Source organism: Pelobates fuscus, chromosome 3 (assembly GCF_036172605.1).
Source record: "Pelobates fuscus isolate aPelFus1 chromosome 3, aPelFus1.pri, whole genome shotgun sequence".
Lineage (NCBI taxonomy): Eukaryota > Metazoa > Chordata > Amphibia > Anura > Pelobatidae > Pelobates > Pelobates fuscus.
The window spans coordinates 301,396,040-301,420,515 of record NC_086319.1 but is presented as its reverse complement, the minus strand read 5'-3'; the positions used below and the strand labels follow the sequence as shown (position 1 = coordinate 301,420,515).

At 44.3% G+C, this 24,476-nt stretch overlaps 1 protein-coding gene across 2 annotated transcripts in view; it reads right to left on the bottom strand.

Moving 5' to 3' along the window:
* Positions 1–23,225, bottom strand: part of SNRPA1 (small nuclear ribonucleoprotein polypeptide A') — a 28,763-nt gene extending 5,538 nt beyond the window's left edge. Inside the window, exons 1-7 of one of the 2 annotated variants that reach the window (XM_063448817.1) lie at positions 23,043–23,225; positions 6,632–6,779; positions 3,447–3,525; positions 1,843–1,889; positions 1,643–1,745; positions 837–916; positions 302–377 (exon numbers count right to left, since the gene is read on the bottom strand). In XM_063448817.1, the coding sequence (XP_063304887.1) occupies positions 302–377; positions 837–916; positions 1,643–1,745; positions 1,843–1,889; positions 3,447–3,525; positions 6,632–6,779; positions 23,043–23,124 (615 nt within the window). In that variant the 5' untranslated portion in view covers positions 23,125–23,225. The remainder of the gene's footprint in view (positions 1–301; positions 378–836; positions 917–1,642; positions 1,746–1,842; positions 1,890–3,446; positions 3,526–6,631; positions 6,780–23,042) is intronic. The other variant, XM_063448819.1, reaches the window with a different exon arrangement.
* Positions 23,226–24,476: the final 1,251 nt, after the last annotated feature.

Sequence of the window (24,476 nt, the reverse complement as noted above, 5' to 3'; positions counted from 1 at the left end):
GTGTGCATAAACAGCTATTATTTCCTAACTGAGAAATGAGCATGAGACTGCAGGGGCAAGATCTATACAACAAGAATTCTTCATTAAACTAAATTTATTTGGTGCTTGAGTATCCCTTTAAACTGGGCCAAATCAAGACTCTGCTCATTTAACAAGGCCCTCACTACTGCGTATTTAGGTTAGTAAACAGTATCCTGTTGCATTTACATTTACTGGTTGTCCATCCATGTGCACTGCTGTTAGAGCTTAAAAAACAAAACAAAAAACACGGGACCAAAACGGCTTATTAGCCAACTTGTACCTTAATGGCTTCAACATCACCAGGGGAAGGCCCAGATTTTTTCTTTTCTGTTGGTAAGCCAGCACCTGGAGTAAATCTAAAATCAGAAACACAATAAAGATACTCAAGTTAGCACCCATAACAAAAGATGTATCAGCTTCTCTCATCTTTCAAACGCAAGGCCATGAAAGTGATGTAAAAATCAGTGTAGTATCGTTTCTTTGTTAACAACTGATACAAAGAGAAAACTCATCAGAAGCACCTTGTTTTAATATATACAAGATCTGTCATTTTGTGACGAATGGTGCATTTGAGCAACCACATGACCCCATTTAGTCCTGAAATAGCAGGAAAAATATATAACAAAAGTGTTTTATACATTACAGAACTTAACTTAATTCTTGCCACCACTTACAACAAACCAGTTACACCCCTCTATACTACCACGTGTACTGCCTCACCCAGCCTAACTACAGTGCATGCAGAGCCTCCATCAATGTGTACAAGGTGCTTGTGAACGAGAGTTCTGGTTTTCAGACAGAAATTCGTATCTTACGTTTTTGATCTCTTGGCAATATCCTTTGCAAGCTGTGCACCCCGCTTGCCCTTGAACATATTCGCTGCCTCCTCTCGCTCCTGAAGCAATACCATACACAGAGTTAAGTAAAAACCAGCAAGAGCGAATGCAATAATTGGGCCATTAATGGCGCAGTTCTCGTTTTGTATCCAGAAAGGAGTAGAACAATCAAATTAAAAGGGTTAGAGCGACATATAACACTTTGTTCCACTTCAATGCCATATTACCATTTTACAACACACCAACCTCCTTTTACTGTGCTAAAGGTAAAAATCCACATAACATGGACCCCAGACACAAATAGGGATGCAAAAGTGCCGACCTATTGTCAATTTAAACTTTAATGGAATATTTCTACAAACCAGCTCCTTTTCCAAGTAATAAAGCACATAGATTGCATATTACTAGACCCAACCTTTATTTTAGTATTTCATTAACTGAAGAAAAAAAAAAAAAAAACTCAGTTTTAAGCCGCGCTTGCCGACCTCAAAATTAGTAACTAAAAAGGAGCACAATTCTAATGCTGTATTTTAACGGAATTTGCTCTCCCCGCAGGTTTTTTTTTTTATAATAAAAGTGTGGGGGTGGGGTCTCTCTTCCAATACCTGTTTTGTTTCCACATTTATGATACACGGCATACTATATTAAAAGACTACATGGCTAGAGGAAAGAAGATGAGAAATTATTTTTAAAAAAAATAAAAATAACCACAAATAGAACACGAATCACAATATTCAACTTCATAAAGAGAAGACAAAAAACAGGAACACCCAATATTAACTTACTGCAAGCCTGACTTTCTGAAAATCCAGTACTCTGACTTGTGGAACTTTGTATACTATATACAGTCTGTAATGTCTCTTATTTATAACTGGATTTCTTAATAGGCTGAAGGGGGGGAAAAAAAACATATGTGGTTACAACAATGACCAACAAAAGCATTGTATTTCTAATCTAAAAACATCTAAAAGCTCTGGTCACTTACCTGAGATAGGTGAGATTTTTAATTGTTGCGAGGTTATCCAGATCTCCCTAAGGAGATATAAAAGTGTTATTTCAAATACATTCTTGTACATTGACAAGAAGGAAAGAATAGTTGAATTACAAACACACACATTTCACTTTTCAGAAAGTCTTGAGCAACAGATGCAGTCGGACATTTCTTCAATACAGTGTCCATGTTGATGTCAACGAAAAAAATAAACGCAGACAAAGCAATCAGGAATTTACAGGTTGGTCATCTTTGCTTAATAAAACTGATTCATTAGAGGGATTTTAACTTTCTAGATTTGAGTGATTTGAAGTGGTCATGGAGCCCGTAGTCTGTATGTGCAGTACATATGGAGATTTAAAAGACACTGCACTGCCCCCCCCCAAAAAAAAAAACACTTTTTAATAGGCAACAAAAAAAAAATGAATAAATGCATACATGTTTTCAATTGAGGGATATTTAAAAACAGCAGATCTTTTGCGTTAAAAGCAGTACTGAAAAGTGCTTTAGACTATTATTTTGCCTTCTTTTGGATCAACAGCAAAAACAGATGTGAGAAACACTGAACTTGATCTCATCTCAGCCTATGTAACCCAACGAAGACTTTCTGTGGCTGCCCAATTACAGACTCGCCAATGCAGCTCAATGAGAAGTCTTTGCTTGAGAGGCCCGAGCAATTGTTTGCCTCGAGTTTAGATCCACCAAATTAAATTTCCACAAAATAACTGTACAGCCAGAGTGTGTGTAACAAGGTTAACAAAAGTACCAATTTATATTAAAATCTGTACTTTTAGTAGAAAGCTGAAATGCTTTAGGTTGTCAAGTGTCCCTTTAACCCAGGCTTCCCCAAACTCTGGCCCTCTAGAAGTTGCTGAACTACAACTCCAATGATTCTCAGCCCATTTCATTCATAGAACCATGGGAGTTGTAGGTCAACAACATCTGGAGGGTCAGAGTTTGGGGAAGCCTGCTTTAACCCCTCTGCTCCCAGATGTCTGCTTCCCAGTTTGATACAACAAAATCTGCTGGAGTTAAAGTGTGAAAGTGACAATTATATAGTTCAATAGCACTATAGTATTGTTTTCCTAACACTATAGTGCTGGATTAAATATTTAGTTTACGAGCCCCCCCTCAGAGTGGAGTTAAAAGGTAGCTTCACTTACCTTTCCTCTCTTACCACGGCTTGCCCACCTCCATGGCTGAGATCAATCTTGATCTCAGTAAATCATAAAGTAAAGCATTGGGAGGCTATTGCACATGTGAAACAAAATGCTGTGTTGCACCAATCATCATCTCCTCATAGAGACGCATTGAATTGAATGCATGTGTTACACACAATGCAGTACAGGCATCAAAAGCACCTCTAGTGGCCGTCTAAGTGAGGACCACCAGAGGGGTTATCGGTCAGCAATGTAAAGACTGCCTGTTCTCTGAAAACAGTGTTTACATTGAAAAGCCTGCAGGGACATGCTCTAGACACTAGCATATTAAGCTGTAATGGCTCTGGTGACTATAGTGTCCTTTTAACCAAATGGGAATAACTGTGCAATGTCTTGTATCAGTTTAGAACAGGTATTACAGATTTTCTTTCGACTTACCAATTCCATAATATTATTGTTTGTGAGAATCAATTCAGTTAAGTTTGGCAATACATGCTCAAGGCCTTCTCCTATACGGCTAAAACAAGAATGGGGATACGTTAAGAAAAAAATTAAAAATAAAAAACATCAATTTCAGCCCTCCCAATTCAAATGCTAATATGTCATCATATATAGGCTAGGTTAAGGAAAAACTGAATTTTACTTACCGTAAATTATTTTTTGTTTGTATTAAATGCAATGCACAACAACAGGAATATCCACCACTATACATTTAAAAGATAAGCTCCTAATACTCCTCCTCAGCAGGTATATATAAAAAAAAAAAACTCAGAAAATACACAAGCCAAGAACTGCAAAACATTGCAACAGGGCTATAACAACAGGATCACTACCCCCAATCACTTCATTGAGATGAAGTCGTCAGGGTGCCATTAGTGATCTTTTAACCCCTTAAAGGAACACTATAGTCACCTAAATTACTTTAGCTAAATAAAGCAGTTTTAGTGTATAGATCATTCCCCTGCAATTTCACTACTCAATTCACTGTCATTTAGGCGTTAAATTACTTTGTTTCTGTTTATGCAGCCCTAGCCACACCTCCCCTGGCTATGATTGACAGAGCCTGCATGAAAAAAAAAAAAGCTGGTTTCACTTTCAAACAGATGTAATTTACCTTAAATAATTGTATCTCAATCTCTAAATTGAACTTTAATCACATACAGGAGGCTCTTGCAGGGTCTAGCAAGCTATTAACATAGCAGGGGATAAGAAAATCTTAATTAAACAGAACTTGCAATAAAGAAATCCTAAATAGGGCTCTCTTTACAGGAAGTGTTTATGGAAGGCTGTGCAAGTCACATGAAGGGAGGTGTGACTAGGGTTCATAAACAAAGGGATTTAACTCCTAAATGGCAGAGGATTGAGCAGTGAGGCTGCAGGGGCATGTTCTATACACCAAAACTGCTTCATTAAGCTAAAGTTGTTCAGGTGACTATAGGTGTTCCTTTAAGATCTTCTAATCAAGAAAACTACATTTACTGTAAGTAAAATATGATTTATTTCCATTGGGTTAAAAAGGAGGGATAAACAAGCAATCCCAAATGGCCCGGTAGCTATTTTACCATAGCTTGAAGCCCCTTGCGCCCAAAACAGAATCCTCAGGCAGTGGAATTTACTTTCTTTGCGGTTACCAGAATTCTGATAGAATGTTGGAAGCACAATTTCCCAAATAGTATTGTTCACCAAAGAAAACCCAATTGAGAAAGTTTTAAATTATTTTCTCCATAAGAAAACCAGGTAGGGATGATGCAATGTAGAGCCTGAAATTCCCCAAACCGTTTTTGCTGACGTAACGGGCACCCAGGCATGTGTTCCAATGCTGAAGAAGAAAACTGGGAAGAACCAGACCCACCTAGAGTTCATCTTCCCTGTAAGAGCAGAGCCCTCCTCGACCTTGACCGCCTCACCTTGCCCCTTGAGAGCATAAAAATATGAGTGCCTACCTATCCTGCTAAGCGCAGGCAGAGAACTGGGGTTTTTGAGTAGGTTTAGGGTTTTATACCTTGTGGGAAGAATAACAAATTCTTCCGTTTTGTTCCTACAAAGACATGGTGGATATCCAAGTTGTTGTGCACTCTCTAATCTAGTTGTCTCTAATCTAGAAGGAAAATATAAATTTTAAAGTGTGGATAATGACAGTTTAGTGTAAAGCAGAAGAGGTTTCATAATTGCGTTAAAGTGTTTCCATGCAAATACGCATTATAGAGAAATAGAAAATACCAAGTTAAATGGGAACTATTACAATGGATGTTATAATTTACATTACATTCCTGGCTATGGAATATCAGACACAAACAATGCAAGTTAAAGGGACATTATAGTCACCAAAACCACTACACCTAAATGTAGTAGTTCTGGAGTCTATAGCCTGTCTCTGCAGATTTAGCACTGTAAACATGCTTTTTTTGTTCCAAGAACAATTCAGCAGCTAGAGCGACTTCCTGGACAAGGTTCTGCAATCATGCTGAACTCTATCCATAGAGATGCCTCTCTACGATGAAATGCAGACAGGGGCAGCACATGATTTGCCATGCATGCGCACTAGCCTCCCAATGCATTGGACTGGCAGAGGACCACCAAGATCGGATTGATGAGTTTAGCGAAGGAGACAGGATTGGCAGTGCTGATAACAGCAAGATAAGTATCATTCACTTCCACTGGACAGTTCTGCTTTCAGGTGTACCCATCATTGCAGATATAAGTGATTCTTCCTTTAATATAATTAAAAGCTCATTTTTTTAAAACATCTTTACATTTCACCTGTTTCATGCTGAGATGAGTCAATCATGTTTTTAGTGGGTGTAACACTCTAAGACACAGCTCTCCTGCATGCCATTGTTTGAGAAGCACTGGCTTCTTTCCCATAACAGATTAAACGTCCCTAAAACTTTATATTGGCTTTATGGTATGTAAATAAAACATATCTGCTCTTGCTCTCCATTCGCACATTGCCTGTTCAAAGCTCCTGCAATAAATAATTCTGTCTTATGCTGCTCTCACACAGAGCCTGCCCCTCTTCCCTACTTCACCTTGTAGGTATTGCTTTTCCTTAGGCTGTAGGCAGGCTGGATAGAGACAAACAAAGGAGGGTTTCCTAATGACAGACACGCAGAGAACAGCACTCATCACTGTGCCGATTGGGACAGATTGACACGGGGGAGAAAAGGTTTTATTTTTATTTAATTTTAAATGATCAATTTACTGGGTGGGAGGGAAAAAAGGATTCCCTTTCCAAGCACTGCCAGCATGCTATGCGTGAAGACGGACATATTTTATGCACAGAATTAACATTATGCAGCCCGTAACAGTTCTGGGTTTTCCCAAGTCATGTGTGCTGGGGGTGCAACCATCCCCGGCACACATGTTCAGATTACTCGATACGTGCAGTGTTTCAAGCTGGAACACTGCACATGCATACTCCTACAAATCATTGAAACGGTCATGGTGATTTCAGTAGCACTTTAATATTATGTTAGATTTGACATGACAGATATCTGTTAAATCAGGAGAATGAACTTTTGGCAAAAAATGTTTTAATAAAAATTAAACCAATCACAAACTTTTAGGAGGATATTCAGAAAACCTTGTAAAGTGTTCATACTAATCAGAATGACAACACTTACCATATCCTATTGTTGTTCAATAACATGGTTTTTAGCCTTTTTAGCAGAGGAAACCCATCCAACTTTCTAATCTCATTATCAGAGAAATCAATTGTATCAAACTGGTCCAATGTTGCACCTAGGTTTTCAATTACTGGGATCTTGTAGCCTGTATTAGGGAAGGAGAAATTATACACAAATATAATCTGCATTAAATACAACATTTCACTGTCAAGTTAAATTATGCAATCAAGAGAGACATGATGCTAGATGTTAAAACAGCACTTCCATATTACAAAATATTTTTTATAAATACTCATGATTGTTGTTGCACGACCGGTTATAGTCTGTAAACGCCAGCTGATGCCATTTTAAAAACGATCATCGTAATGGGACAACAGTGAGAAACATTAGTTTCAGGCACCAGAGGACTTCAGAGTTAAACTGTTGCAAAACTCTTCAACCCAGAACATAGTACAGCGCATGGTCACTCATGCTCCCATAACATCAATGAGCTCAAGTTGTTACAGGTAGGCGTATTCTACTAATACAATTTGCAAACCTACTATGTTCTAACCTAAGATGAGCCCATTGTAGAATTTAGTGTGCACATAACAGAACTTTTTAAAAAGTATCTTTTCCAACATACACAAGTGAATATATATTTGAATGGTTGACGTCAAGCAACATTACAACTTAGCATCATTGAAAAGTAATAGTGCAGAGGGTATCTTAAAGGGACACTCCAGGCTCCCAGACCACTTCTGCCCATTGGAGTGGTGGTGTGGGTGCCAACACCCACTACTCTTAACCATGCAACTGTAATTATTGCAGTTTTTTTTTATAAACTGCAATAATTACCTTGCAGTGTTAACTCCACCTCTAGTGGCTGTCTACTAGACAGTCACTAGAGGGCACTTCCTGGATCATAGCACAGGAAACCTGTGCTAGAGCGTCGCTGGACGTCCTCACGCTGTGTGAGAACCACCAGCGTCGCTCATTTCCCCATAGAAAAATGTTGAAATGCATTCTTTATTGCAAGGCATTGGCGCGCATGTGCATTAGGTCTCCCCGGCCGGTGGGCGGGATCAGTCTCACCCACCGGCCGACGCAATCACTCGGAGGAGCAGCAGCGGCGGCAGAAGAAGCAGCAGCGACGTGGGACATCGTTGCTGCCTCTGGTAAGTTACTGAAGGGGTTTCCACCCCTTCAGCAACCGGAGTATGGGGGGTGGGAGGGAGAGGGGACCTGCAGTGCCAGGAAAATGGATTGTTTTCCTGGCACTGGAGTTTCCCTTTAAGCCCACTCACAACTCTAAGTAACTTCCTAGTGCAGTAATTTGTAAAAGGGGATGGGGGAGGAATCAGTCTCTAAGACAGCCCCAAGACTGGTCAATCCAATTCAGAACTCTGTTATGGCTGCCCAATATCACATTTGTCTACGGTTGGTACAACTAGCATGGCCAGTCATCTCATTTAAGTTGTCTGGATGCAGTGTCCCCTTAACGCTGCAAGTGAAAACATTGCAGTTTTAGTTTCCAATGTTTACATTGCAGGGTTAAGAATGCATCCAGTGGCTGTCTTCCATACAGCTACTAGAAGCGCTACCTGCATTTTTATAGAGTTTAACTATGAAACACTGAAGTCCTCATACTTTGCATGTGGGGGAGGCAGGGGGCACTGCTATTGGGAACTACTTATCAAATAAACCAGCTGCTATGCACATTAAGAGTTTCTAATTTAAGAGAAAATGGTCTGCCTGCAGCTAAACTAACAGTGCAACCGAGGTCACTTTAAAAACAGCTCTCGGGGCGGGGCCGGGCCGCCGAGCCGAGCGGTCGCAGGGAAGAGCAGCTCCTGCAGACCGAGTGATATACACGCTATAACCCGCGATTTAAGGGGCACCCAGCGACCAACTACCTTGTATGCGGACTACCGAAGTCGGGGTGAGGCTCGCTCTTGGAGTTCCAGTCCCCCGGAGGCGGGATCCCTGCAGCACCAAGCGGGACCCGACCTGGCGGTGAGTGAGGTGGACGGCCGCCACCTCGCTATCCTGCCCGACGGAGCCGATCAAGCGCACAGCACATCGGCAGGTCCGGCCCTGTTCCCCCCCCACCGGACCGGGGGGGTGATCCCGGTCCAAGCCTTATGACCACACTCGGAGGCACTACTTACCCACCAAGAAGGCCTGAGACCCGCAGTCAAAATGGCGGCGGCCACGTGTGCGAGGCCAGACCGGCAGACCCTGAGGCAGACTGCAGACACGACCCAGCATGGAATACAAAGCTGCAAACCTGTGGTGACATATACCGTACAGCAACATCTAAATCCGGTAACTCACCGACACGCATCACTCTACTCCTGGAGACGGAGCTACCTGTGGGACCACACACCCCTCTTCTGGGCTGGGCGTGATGTGGAATTATTAAAAATTATTATTGTACTTGTATTGAATTATTGTACTAACTCCATTTTAACCTTATATTGTGACAATCCTCCATTTTGTCCTCCTAACCTGACTTCTTCAAATCCTCCATTTTGTCCTCATGACTTAACTTGTTCATTTTAAAACTACATTACGTGACTGAACTTCTCAACCCAATTAATATAGTAGACAAAGACTGTGTTTTCCTACAAGGACAAATGCCAGGAGGTGCTGGGTACTCCTTAAGACTTGCTGGCTACTCCTTAGAACTTGTAAGATAGTATAGTTTGAAGGCCACAGAACACAGTAGTAATGAAATGTTCTATTCATAAGAGACCTTGCACCTGGACATGAAGTCTGATATTATTGACCGTGTAAAATGACGCTTAGGACCCCCTTATTCCCCCCCCGTGTCCAGAATAATCCCACCTCTGATGGGTGGGCACGGGACTAACCTCTTAATTTTATGAACCAATAGGTAAGACACTAACCCCGTCACTTAACAATTAATCCAATTGATGATGTTTATTTGCTGATATTCTAATAATCAATGATGACGCAAAATGCCTCTTAAAAGGGCCTGCGCGCCCGCTTTTACTTCACTTGCCAATAAACTTTCTCGAAGTTATTTTAACCTGAACCTCGTGTGTCAGACTTAATTACTTCAGCGTATATACGCAATTTAATTTTATTGATTTGGACAGGAACAGATAGACTTTGAACATTTTGGTTTACTCTCAAAAAGTACCATAACAACTTGGCGCCCAACGTGGGGCATCGGGCTATGTCCGGCCGGTGAGCCGTCCTAAGGAAGACAAGGGTGGACGGAGGAATCCAGGGGGAAGGAAGGGAGATTGATCACCTCCAGATACACGGTAGAGACTTCTGCAGAGCCACCGGTACGTTCCGGCCCCTTTGATTGACCCGTCCACGTGTCTGTGACTGCTTCCCGGGAGGACATCAAAGACAGGTAATATCTTGCCCGGTGTCTCGTTACTCACTTGTTTACCTGCATTTTAGTCTGTTGCCTGGGTGTGTTTGAATTGTGTTTGAATTGTTTGCCTGTTTCCCCATTTTGAGATAAAGGGGGGGTGGACCTGCAGGGGATTTGCCTGGGGTTCTGTCTTGCTTGTTTTCCCCTTTTTGGGATAAAGGGGGGTGGACCTGCAGGGGACTTGCCTGGGTCTTCAGTGTGTCTGTCTGTTTGTATTTTACCCCTTTTGGGATAAAGGGGGGTTGACCCGTGGATGTGTTCCTGGGGGGTCTTCTGTTGCCTGTTTTACCTCTTTTAGGAACCACGGTGCTGTGGTTGTAAGGAAAAAGGGGGGTTGACCCGTGGATGTGTTCCTGGGGGGTCTTCTTTGCCTGTTTACTTCTTTTAGGAGCCTCGTGGCTGTGGCTGTAAGGAAAAAGAAGTTTGTGGAACTGTGGGATCTGTGTAGAATCATAGTTTCCTGTGATCCAAGTTTGTGTCACTTTGATAGCCTAGCTAGCTTCACTGTGCGCGTTCGGACTATCCAGCTCTAGTTGAGTTGGGGATGTCCTGACCCGGACCATCCAGCTCTAGTTGAGTTGGGGACGTCCTGACCCGGACCCTTCGGCTCTAGTTGAGCTGAAGGTCCACTGATTATTTAATTGTGGTAGGAGACTTAGCCTTGTGGCAGGGGACTTTGTTTCCTGGGGGAATTCAGGCAGGTATTGCTTGTTTTTCGCATCACGTGGTAGTGAGACTTATAAAGTGGGTTTTATAGGGGCACTACGGGAGTGAGGATAGACGTGGCCACATTCTTGTGGACTGCAGAGTAGAGAGAGGCTGACGGAACTCGGACCGGTGTCAGTTGTTTTCCGTGGCCGCTGGTAGTGAGACTTATGAAAGTCGTTCTCCGAGCGGGGACACTACGAGGTTGAGAAAGGTGACTTTGGAGTAAGCACATGTAGAAGGAAAGGGATTATTGTTGATTTTATTTGAACTGTAATGCATGCACTGTATTTCAATTGTATTGTTGTCTTGTCTGTTTTATTAGGAGTCTCATGAACTCCTGTGTCTGTCTCTAAGGATTTTTCCTTGCCTTTCATCTTTTCTAAACTTCCTATATTATTATACTATCCACTCCCATTTCTCTTGAAAGAGAAGTGATTGGTCACACACTTCTCACCTCGCTCCAATCCGTGTCTACCACCCCGGGTAGGCGGATTCAGTGACTAGTCTACGTTTTGGGAAGACGCACCTGAGAAAGTCCCACGATTCTCGGGTGGCAGTCGAGCATTGTAGACGTTCCTGTTCAGTTTTTTTCCTTCTCTCTCCCTATATCTAGGACGCTGGTATAGGGGTAAAGGGATTATGGGACAGGATTTAAGCAAGCCCAGTAAGGGCTGGTTAGCATGTGATTTAGTCGAAGACAGAGAGGGTGAGGAAATGGTTAAAGGTGTTGAAAAGATTGCGAAAGTATGTAGAATTGCTGTACCGACATGTGGAAGATTGCAACCAGAAAGTTGGCGTAGGTTACTGACAGAAAAGAAAGGCAAACTTACAGATAATGGTTTATTAAAGACTGCTGAAGCATGGTATAGAGTAGCGAAGGCTATTCAGCTAGAAGGTTGGGTTGAGGAAGAGATAAATCACAAAGGTGTGAAATTGTTTGTGTATCATAATAATTGTGTTGGTGGGGTCTACCCTCAGCCAGCGCCCAAAACCGGCGCCCAGGGAATGTCTATCCCCAAGGTTCAGTCAGCCATAAGTGATAGCCAGCTGACTATGTTCCCCACTCCCAATCCTCCTAACACCCATCCCATTACCTCCCCTGTCTGCCCGGTCCTGAATTCTGATGGATCTTTCTTTTCCCCTTCCCCATCTTTGACATTCCCATCATCCTCATCCATCCCTACGCTACCTGCTATACCTTCCCCTAACATTTCATCTGCCATTCCTTCCCTACAATCCCTCTCCATTAATGATCCCCTCCCCTCTGCATCCGCCCAGCTAACCACCTCTTCCACCCTCACCCCGGCTCCTCCCTCTACATCCACCCCTACCAATCCCTCTCCGTCCCCTCCCATCTCCGCCCCAGTCCAATACCCCACCTCCTTTCCCTCCCCAGCCTGGCCCTACCCCTTCCCATATCCCATGGCCCTGCCCTATCCCGGATATCCACTACCCCTTCCCCAAGCCACTCCCCAGGTTCCGGTTATGCCCAGTCCGGCACAGGTTGCTCCGGGTGTGCCCACATCTAACATGGCCGCCACTCCTTCCCTTAACCCTAATGTAACACCTTTTCCGGCCACCAATATGGCGGCCCCCAGTTCGGCCCTGATGCCGGTAATTCCCGGTGACTACCTATCCCCAGGTTATGACTCGCTAGCCACCCCTGCATCTGGGGCTCGTTCCCAACCACCGATCCTTTCACCTCATGCGGGCCCTGCACCGCGCAAAAGAGCCAATATCATAGAATTCGATGATGACGAGATGGACAGGGTGTCCCATGTCTCATCGGAGCTTGCCGCGGGAGCCCCAACTCATCGTTCTATCGATGACCCCTTTGGCCACAAGGGTCGGGGAGAACAGGCCCCTCCTAAATATGTTGCTTTCAATCCCACTCAAGCTAGTGCTCTAATGAAATCACTCCCTGACCCAGAAAAACAGCCTATGCCCTTCTACCGAGGGATAGTTCAAATTCAAAAGACTTATTCCGCTGCATGGCGTGATCTACTGAGCATTTGTGCTATAAAAGCAGGGGATGCATATTGGCCAAGTATGGCCCGACATCTCAGTACAGATCTGCTCAGCAGTGATGTTGATTACCCCTCTGGAGTAACTTTTTGCACCCAATTAAGAGAATGGGCTAAGGACAAACTTGCGGATCAGGCTGCTGGCCTTACTGATGTTATTCAAGATAAAGGAGAATCAGTGGAAAGGTTTCATGCAAGACTGTATCAAATGTTCACAGATTTGGGGTTTGATCTTACAGATAAGATTCATTCACAAATGCTGTCAGGTGCGTTTGTCCAAGGTGTTAAAGACTCTATACGCAAGGGAATCATTGCTGCACGTCCTGAATACAAGGTTGTTCCCTTGGATACCCTGCTTTTAGTTGCTAGAGGTCTGGAATCTGTTCAGACCCCAAGAAGACCCAATCCAGCTCCACTCATGGTGGCCCGCGCTACCCCCATCACCTCTGGCACCAAGGGTGTCAAGTTAGAGGATGTAACTTGTTTTAATTGTGGGGCTCAGGGACACTACAGAAGTGATTGTCCGGAACCTAAAAAGGAACCTGGGGCACCCAGAAAGTTCTCTAAGCCTGCCCCAGGCCCCAAGACCGAGAAAAAGATTCCAATCATTGAAGAACCAGATGATTAGGAAACTGGCAAGCCTGTGTCTGTAACCCCTGTAATGGCAGCGTCTACAGGGGATAAGGGAGGGCCACTTGCCACAGTGACTTTGCCCATTGAAGACCATCCTACTACATTTCTAGTTGACACAGGTGCAGCCCGTAGTGTTCTACGAGAACAAGACCTGCCAGACCCATCCTTCCTGTCCAGTATTGATGTCTCTTGTGTTGGAGTGGATGGCCAGCCAAGACGTAGCCCTTTAACAACTCCACTACGAGTTGGCTCTAGCCTGCTTGCTCGCTTTGTAGTATCCTCCACATGCCCCATTAACCTGTTAGGTGCTGATGTTCTCTCACGCCTGCAAGCATCCATCACCTTTACCCCGGATGGGCAGGTAGAAATGTTTACACCTCTATCTGTATCAGACACTTCAGCCCTGTGCTCCTTGCCTCTGATGCTACATTTAGAAAAGCCCCATGAGGAAGCAGCAGAATTAAGGTCTAACTTCCCAGAGGAGTTAAAAACACAAGTGCCCGCCAAGTTATGGTCCTCAGGCCCAGAGGACATAGGTCACCTAAATGTTCCCCCTGTGGTGGTAAAACTTGTTTCAGGAGCTAAACTACCAAGAAAACCACAATATCCATTAAAACCAGCACAGTCTGCGGCAATTTCGGTCCACATCAAGGCACTCTTGGAGAAGGGTGCCCTTGTCAAATGTAAATCTGAATGCAACACCCCGTTATTTCCTGTGAAAAAGAAAACTCCAAAGGGTGAGCCAGAAAAGTACAGGATGGTCCAGGATCTCCGTGCTGTTAATGAAGCTACCGTCCTGGACACCCCTCTTGTACCAAATCCTCATACTCTGCTCTCTGGTGTCCCACCATCTGCAAAATTCTTCACAGTTATTGACCTGGCCAATGCCTTTTTCAGTGTCCCACTGGACCCATCCTGTCAATACCTGTTTGCTTTCACTCATGAGATGCAGCAGTATACCTGGACTGTCATGCCCCAAGGGGCACAAAATTCTCCAAGTCAATTTGCAAAGGCCATGGGCACCATCCTTGACCCATGGCAAGCTGACCACCCAGAAGTTGTCCTGCTTCAGTATGTGGATGATCTACTGCTGTGTGGAGATGATATGCCCACTACTGAAAGGTGTTCACTTAGTCTTCTTTCCTATTTGGCAGAACAGGGATGTAAAGCTTCACTCATCAAGCTACAATTCTGTCAATCTTCAGTGATCTTCCTTGGACATTGTCTATCTCAAGGTACCAGACATCTTACTCGGGACCGGGTGAGAGCTGTGCTAGACATTCCGCCTCCAAGGACTTCTAAGTCTCTTCATGCCTTCCTAGGCCTCATTTCCTACTGCAGAGCATGGATCCCAGAAGCCTCTCTGCTTATGCAACCTCTCTATGATGCTCTTAAGTCTGACCCCTTCGGTCTGACCAATGAAGCTCTGGACAATTTTAATGCCCTCAAACGTGCCATTGCTTCTGCTCCTGCCTTGGGCCTACCTGATTACTCCAAACCTTTCAAATTATTTGTCTCTGAAAGACAAGGCCATGCAACAGGAGTTCTCACCCAAACTAATGACCTAAGAGGCCGCCAGAGACCTATTGGATATTTCTCATGTCAACTGGACATTGTGGCCAGAGGGACTCCTTCCTGTCTCAGGGCTGTTTTTGCTGCGAGAGAACTCATAGAAAGAACCTCAGACCTGGTCCTTGGCCACCCTCTGGTTGTTTTGGCCCCTCATGACATTTCTGCCATCATCAACCAAGTCCAGCTCAAGCACGTGTCTCCAGCCAGACACCTGCGCTTACAGTGTCATCTTCTTTTGCCTGACAACATTTCCATCCAAAGATGTCAAGTGCTTAATCCGTCCACTCTTCTTCCACTCCCTGAGGGGGGTATCTATTATGGATTTATCACAGATGAAACCTACATCTACCTGCTCTGTGGATGTATCAAGAAAGTCATGCATCCACACTTGTCATTTCATGAAGATGAGACACCTCTTTGTGTAGGCCCGGATTACGCCTTCTGCACCATGTGGTACAAACCGAACATTACTCCTGAACCTTGCTATGAAGATGAGCTTTACCACCGGACCGATGTAAAGCTCACTGCACAAGACTTCTATTGTGACTCTGAAGGCAATAGCATGGTCTTGATCCAGCTACCTCAACAACTTAACTACCTTTACCGTCATTGGGATACTGCTATCCCACATATTCCTGTTACCAAGTTGAAGACAAGGTCATGGAATGATCTTGGGCCCATGGCAAAACTATGGGCCACCATGAATGAAGAACAGCTACAGGAAAATGGTATTGTCAAATACCCAACAACTGACCTTCTAGAAGCATGGCCACGCCACTTCCTGGAAAAGGAATTTCAAGATCTGGTCATAAAGAATGATTATGACCCAGAAACACCTCATGACTGTTTTGAACAGATGAAAATGGAAACAGTGCACTTACCAACTGTGCATGAGAACCCATTACCAGATCCGGATTTTACCCTGTTTGTGGACGGATCGAGATATGCCGATGAAGGAGGAACATATCACACAGGATATGCCGTAACCACAACAGATGAAGTTATTAAATCATCATCCTTACCGCCAACAATGTCTGCACAAGAAGCTGAATTACAGGCTCTGACTTCAGCATGCAAAATTTCCGAAGGAAAACGTGCCAACATCTATACAGATTCAAGATATGCTCTGGGTGTGGCACATGACTTCGGCCTAATTTGGAAGACTAGAGGATTTCTTACCACCGCCGGTACACCAGTCAAACACAGCACTGCAATCAAGGAGCTAATGGATGCCCTCCTACTCCCCAAAGAAGTGGCCGTTTTGAAAATTAAGGCCCACGGGAAATTGGATACAGATGAAGCAAGGGGCAACCATTTGGCTGATCAAGCTGCTAAGTTAGCGGCCAGGGATCTGCAGGAAGTGGATGAAGAAGTGTCCGGACAAGAAGAAGAAGAAGAAGAAGAAGAAGAAGAAGTCCCTATTTTTGCTTTGCAAACTCTTCCTACTGATTTGCGAATTTTACAAGAACAACAAGCTGCAGTCACTCCTGAGGAAATCCAGAAATGGAAAAAGAAAGGAGCTGTCCAAAAGGACGGAATATATTACAACAACTTCAAATTTTGTCTTCCCAGAAATTTATACCCAGCAGTGGTCCAATGGGCACATGGGCCTGCACACCTGTCAAAAGAACTGATGGCCGCCCTCATACAGAAGTATTATGAAGCACCCGGAATCACAACATTGATAAGCAACTTCTGCAAAGCCTGTGTTATTTGTGCAAAATGCAATCCGGGAAGACCAGTCAAGGTGCCTGCAAAGAACCTGGCAAAGCCCATGTACCCCTTCCAACGAATTCAAATTGACCACATCCAAATGCCCAAGAGTGGGCCCCATGAATATGCACTAGTCATAGTGGACATGTTCTCAGGATGGCCAGAGGCATACCCAGTGGCCAATATCACTGCAAAAACAACCGCAAAGCGCCTACTTACAGATATTGTATGTAGATTCGGACTCCCAGAAGTCATTGAGAGTGATCAAGGCCCAGCCTTTACAGCAACTGTGACTAAAGAAATTTGGACTGCTCTAGGCGTGACTCTAGCCTTCCATACCCCTTACCACCCACAAAGTAGTGGTAAAGTGGAGCGCATGAATGGCACTCTAAAAACCAGAATGTTAAAAATGTCACAAGAAACAAAGATGCCCTGGCCAGAAAGCCTACCAATAGCTCTATTTAGTGTTAGGCACACACCTAGAGGGAAGCATTCACTGTCCCCATATGAGGTTCTATTTGGGACAGCACCCAGACTAGGTTGTTATTATCCGCAGCAGTTGCAACTCCAATCAGATGTTTTAGTAGACTATGTAACTGAACTTGCAAATGTCCTAAACAAAATACATGCCCAAGTTTTCTCTTCAATTCCAGATCCCGAATTGGATACAGGTTCCCATAACCTACTCCCCGGAGATTGGGTCCTGGTTAAGAAGTTTGTGCGGAAAAATACCCTAGAACCGAGATTTGACGGTCCATTCCAAGTTCTCCTGATTACCGCAACCTCCGTCAAATTGGCCGGTAGGCCAAATTGGATCCACGCTTCCCACTGCAAGAAATCTCCTGCCCCAGAGGAAGTGAATATCGCACAAACATGTATCTCTGGTACATCTTCTCCTTAATTAGCCTTATGAAGGCCCAGCAAGTAGCCATTACCAAAGACATTAGTGGGTACACCTTCTGGTATAATTCATCATGCACCCAGGTGGCTACTTATACCTTTGACTACTGTGATATTGTAGAATGCCCATTTCCCACACCACAAATCCAGAGCATCTATAGAGATATCCCTCATTCGAAAGACCCATATGTTTGTGTAGTTGACAAGCAATGGGGGCACAATTGTGACCATTGGGGGGCGGCGGGGTGGAATGCTGGGCCTGCCTGGGGTTACAAACCAAAAAGTGCCGTAGCTAAAGTAGATGATCATGGTAGATCGCTTCTCCAGAGAATGACTTTGAGAAAGACTGGGGGGAGCACACCAATGAAATTAATCCTTAACATTGAGCACCCAAGCCCAACAGATGCAGACCAGTATGTGATGGGAATGTATTGGAAAAGGGGTTCCTACCAGAAATTAGGGCATTTCTACCTCAAAGATATGTGCAACTCTTCTGAGTGGCAAGGGGCCACCCATATGGTCTCAAATCCATTAAAACCACACATCCAGTCCTTTAAAGACATGATGGCCATTGCTAATCCCACCTTTGAAGATACCATGGCCGCTGAAACAGGTTTTAATGATGTAAATTTATGGTTAGAATGGATGAAATATAATGCTAATAAGCATAATAGAACCGCATGTTATGTGTGTGGCGGTGCCCGGCCTCACCTGGGTACCGTACCTTTAATCCTACCCGTAGATATAGAAGAATGTGTTTTAAGCCTTTTTGCCTATCACTATAATTTTAACAGGTCCATATGCATTGCATGGACAAAGGAGTATCCTCTTCTAGCCAAAGACGTCAAACCCCCTGATGGTATTACCGTATATAAAGGTAATTACACTTGCTATGCCATGTACGATGGTATTGGTAAATTTGTAGGTAACTTTTCCAAAGGTTATTGTGCTACATACAGAACTGTCCCTGTACGCTTGCTGCAACATCACACTAGGTCACTAGGAGACATTTACTGGTTGTGTGGGGATTTACAGCTAAGATCCAGAATGGACACGGAATGGTGGGGGGAGTGTACTTTGACTAAGGCCATTATGCCTATACACATTATTTCTGACACACACCTCAACACCCATGAGTCCAGCCACACTAAGGTTAAACGTGACGCCCCAGTGAAAGGAAGTTTTGATCCTCATGTGTATATCGATGCCATTGGAGTGCCCAGGGGGGTACCCAATGAGTTTAAAGCAAGGGATGAAGTTGCCGCAGGATTTGAATCAATTTTTACCATAGTTACCGCAAACAAGAATTTAAATTGGATAAATTACATTTATTATAACCAACAGCGTTTTGTTAATTACACCAGAGACGCCCTCCAGGGGTTGGCCGAACAGTTGCAGGCCACATCCCAAATGACTTTCCAGAATAGAATGGCCCTAGACATGATCTTAGCCGAAAAAGGAGGGGTTTGTAAAATTTTGCCCGACACCATGACATGTTGTACCTACATCCCAGAAAACACAGGCCCTAATGGTAAAGTCACACTAGCCATAGAAAAATTAAATGACTTGTCTGAAGAGTTAAAAAGGAATTCTGGGATAAAAGATCCCTGGGAAAGATGGTTTGGTTGGATGACAGGATGGCAAAAGGCTTTAATGCAGATTGGTATGGCTATACTAATTTTTCTTTTTATTTTTGCTCTTCTCTTTTGTTGTGTCCTCCCATGTCTGAGAAAATCCCTCATGAAGACTGTTGACCAAGCAGCACCCACTTTGACCCATCTCGAAGTTGATGACCAAGAATTCCAAGACATCAACTCACCCTGTCTGCCGCTGCAAACATTCCCTTTTGTTGATAAAGTGCAGGAATTCTAGGAAGGGACTAGCTCAGGGACAGCATCTGTCAGTGAATGGTAAAGGCCCCGTGCGGAGAAGTGGTGGGTTAGCTGCCATGGGACACCCATGGGTGTGAAGTGTTCGAGAGCCATACTGATGGATGAGTTAGCCTATTAGGGTCAGTTCTAGGGACAGACTTGCACTTTGCATTTAACACCTAGCTAGCGGCCACGGGGTTTCTGTGCCTTTGGGTTAACACGTCTTCTGATACTAACATAATAAAGTCTTATCTCTTAGAATCTAACATTTCATAGGGGGGACTGATGTGGAATTATTAAAAATTATTATTGTACTTGTATTGAATTATTGTACTAACTCCATTTTAACCTTATATTGTGACAATCCTCCATTTTGTCCTCCTAACCTGACTTCTTCAAATCCTCCATTTTGTCCTCATGACTTAACTTGTTCATTTTAAAACTACATTACGTGACTGAACTTCTCAACCCAATTAATATAGTAGACAAAGACTGTGTTTTCCTACAAGGACAAATGCCAGGAGGTGCTGGGTACTCCTTAAGACTTGCTGGCTACTCCTTAGAACTTGTAAGATAGTATAGTTTGAAGGCCACAGAACACAGTAGTAATGAAATGTTCTATTCATAAGAGACCTTGCACCTGGACATGAAGTCTGATATTATTGACCGTGTAAAATGACGCTTAGGACCCCCTTATTCCCCCCCGTGTCCAGAATAATCCCACCTCTGATGGGTGGGCACGGGACTAACCTCTTAATTTTATGAACCAATAGGTAAGACACTAACCCCGTCACTTAACAATTAATCCAATTGATGATGTTTATTTGCTGATATTCTAATAATCAATGATGACGCAAAATGCCTCTTAAAAGGGCCTGCGCGCCCGCTTTTACTTCACTTGCCAATAAACTTTCTCGAAGTTATTTTAACCTGAACCTCGTGTGTCAGACTTAATTACTTCAGCGTATATACGCAATTTAATTTTATTGATTTGGACAGGAACAGATAGACTTTGAACATTTTGGTTTACTCTCAAAAAGTACCATAACAGGCGCTCACCAAGAGGATCCCCTCTACAGCCTGCCATATCCCCCGGGGACAGACCGCAGCCCGGCGGAACCCGGGGCCCACGATCCTGTTGATGGGATCAATGGCGCAAGCGCGCGAGCGCCTACGAAGGCCCCAGGCCGAAGGCTGGTGACCCATGGTGCAGGCAATGTCACAACGCCGGGAAATCCTACGACCAAGCAACTGAGGTATCACGGCGCACCCGGCGCGAGATATAACCGAGATGACCGGACACACCGACCACCATATATGGACTCCCTACAAGCCTACCCATGTTCTGGGCCACACAACCCGGATACCGCCTACAGGAACCTGTCTATGGGCTGCTTTGGACTACCTGACCACACTTGACCCATGGTTCAACGGACAGAACCCGCACAGCAGGCATATTCCACTGGACAATATGCAGTAACAGAAGGGACACTATTATTCCAGGCAGTCACCATGCATGCTGCCCTATATTTCAGCGATGTAATATATGTCTCCTCTATATGTCCAATGTCTCATGTATACCCTCTAACCAGTCCTGCCCAGCGATATTTTTTAGCTGCTTGCTGCTCACACTAATGCGACTATGCTGGTGTATTCTGTTAGGCTCCTAACCCACATACATCCTAATGTTACTTGCCACCATACGGTGCAAAAACCATAGGCCACTCGAGCGGTACCCCTACTGGCGAACCGACTTGCTAATAGGCTGCTGAAACCAGTGTAAACCCTCTATCCCGGTCTGGCTGACATAGGCCGTTAAACATCATACCTAGGCCTAGCTGCACGAGACACTAAGTGGCATTTTGTGCGATATACTGGCCTACCTGTTATCTGTTAGCATAACTAAACTATACGTCATAATCCTGTGGTCTCAGTTTAACTTGTCCCTATCTTGGCCTCCACGGCTCAGTTTTAGCCTGAATCACTTACTTTAGATGCTCCACATGATAATACCCTTGAATGTAAAGCTTTGATTTGCTGTATTGCATCTATTTCTAGCTTGCTTAAAATCGTCTTCACCTAACGACCCATAAGCGTACTTAAACTAATCTGTTACTATTGTAAAGCCCGATATCTTTATGTTTCTACACAAAATATGTTTTGATGTATCAACGTCACATTAATTAAGCAGGATAACCGAGACATACATTATAACACACATGTTTGAATGGCTCAATGTTTTAAGCTTGTTTAAAAAAAATATAAAATGAGGCGGATAACTCTTGGAGATTTTGTAACTTGATGATATTAGCCTGTGTAACCCCTGCAAGTCTCCCTCTCTTTATTCTGTATCACCATAACCCTATGCCTCAATAAAAGAAAGATTGACAAAAAAAAAAAAAAAACAGCTCTCAATTTCCAGTATTTCACATTTTTGAAAAACTGATGCAAACTGTGTTAGAATTTCAGTGCAATCCACAGATTCCATAAGACAAGAATGGAACTACTTTGTCTTATTGACAATGCGGATACTTTTATATATAAGAGTTAAATAAAACGGCAGAGCTCCACGGTCATCTTTTGTTGAATCTCCACAGTGAAAACAGTGGGGTTAAGGCATTAATCTATGGAGGCTAGTGCTGTCTTAACCCCTTAAGTGACATGTCATGATTCCCTTTTATTCCAGAAGTTTGGTCCTTAAGGGGTTAAAGGAATACTCTATAAACCTGTGATGTTCCCTCATACATGCTTGATAGTACATCAATCACAAGGATCCTAACAGATGACACCAGGAATTAAAGAGGGTCCCCAGAAGAAGATGGCAGCCACGAGGGAAAACCCATCTTCTTTACAAAACATGCAAAGCCAACCCTAAGGGGACAGACTCACTTGAAAAGTAACGTTTCATTGAATTTACTCGCCTTCGTTAGTACATTAAATTTGAGGGGGTAATTGAGAAAACCTCCAATAAACAGACAATGGGAAAGGGGGGAGGGGGGATAATTTTGTGGATTTGGAACCCTCAAGTCAATGTGAGCTTCGCCAATATTACCCCATAAATGTCCTTTACTATTCTCAAACACAACTTGAAAGAACAAATAAGTCACTTATCTTCAACTGGAATATGTAGCGGCTCTCTAACTGCTAGCCAGAGACCACAGCTGCGAGGGAAGAAATGTAACTCACCTTCTATTAAACCCTAGCAGCTGGTAGCCGGTCACCGAAACCGTGACTAGGGCAGCGCAGTATTAGGGATACACACTTATATTCTAACACGGTAGTGCCCCATGTGCATTAACTGTAAAACCAGAGCGTAACATTGTGAAACTCCATTTCCCAACACTTTCCAATTCGCAGATTAGTAAATAACCCCGAATTAATTAGTGTTCACTTGCAGCCTGTTAGCGGCGTTATGGAAGCCAACGTCCTACGGCTGAAACGGCCGGACCTTCCTCAGCCGGCCCCATGTGTAACCTGCCGGGTTAACGAACTTACAGCCAGGCCCGGCCTTTAGACCATGCTGCCCCTGCCCCTGCCTGCTCCCTCCCCCCCCGGCCCGGCCTATAGACCATGCTCCCCCGGCCCCGTATTACCTCTTAGGTCCAGCTCCCGGTCCCGCACGGCGTTGGTATACTGCGCCGCCTGTTCGATCAGATCGGCCGTAAGTTTCACCATGTTGCCGCCCGACACACACACTCGCTCACAAGGAAAACCGCGCTGCAAAACACGCAGACCAGGCCGGGGCAAACGTCACTTCCGCTCAGACAACTAACCAGATCAACCAATCAGAATCGCCGATACACTAGCGCGACGCACAAATCACAGGCCTCGTTATGATGGCGATCCAGAGCTTGGGAAGGGGGGCGAGGCAGAAGTAATCCATCAAGGATGACATCCAACGTTGAAGATTATCGGTCTGCGTTCAGACCCTACTGACTATTATCTGTTATATAGACAGGGTTATTCACTAAAACTATTTCTGAAAATTCTCATTAGTAAATAACCCTGAATGAGCATTGGAAATTTTATGCAGACTTATTCATTTTCTAAACTGAATTGTTGCATAGCTTCCAAGTCCAATGAGTCCAACATCAGGGTCCCACGAAGCAGGTGGTGGAGGGGAGGGGAGGGGAGGGCCTGAGGGTGGGGGCACCCACAGGACACTATAGTATCACTATGTTTTCCTGACACTATAGTGATCCTTTAAAGTTCGAATTAGAGAGCTGGAGATGAAAACTTTTAAAGCGAGTTAAAGGGATTCTCAAGTGCCAGAAAAACATTAGTTTTCCTGGCACTGCAGGACCCTGTAGTGCCCCTCTCCCTCACACCCCCATCCCAGTGACTTACCAGAGTCCAGCGCCGATGTCCCTTGGCGCTTGGTCAGGCTCTGCCTACTCTCCTCCCCCACTGACATCAGCCGGCGGGGAAGACCTAATGCGCAGGCGCATTAGACCTCCCCATAGGAAATCATTATTCAATGCTTTCCTGTGGGGATTTGGGCAACGCTGGAGGTCCTCACATAGCACAGAAGTCCCTCTAGTGGCTATCTGATAGACAGCCACTAGAGGAGGACTTAACCCTGCAAGGTAATTATGAAAACTGCAATAATTACACTTGCAGGGTTAAGGGTAGTGGGAGTTGGCACCCAGACCACTCCAATGGGCAGAAGTGATCTGGGTGCCTGGCATGTCCCATTAATGTCTGATTTAAAATGAACCCATTTTTTTTTTTATTTGGTCTGTGTCCAGTCACAACTAGGTGATGTATGGCTAGGTCTGCATAAACATAAACAAAAGTGATTTAACTGGGGGGCGGGGCCGGGCCGACTGGAAGCCATGCTCTCTAGCTCCAGTTTTAAGCCCAGGGAAATTACCGGAAAAGTCGGTACCAACCGCTCCAAAGTTGGATCCTCCAACACCATTCAACTGAGAACAACCCCAGCTTTAATCAGATACCTGAAAGAAGCATACTGCACCGAAACGGACACCCGCGGCCTAATAGCTGCTATAAGCCTAAACACATGCGGC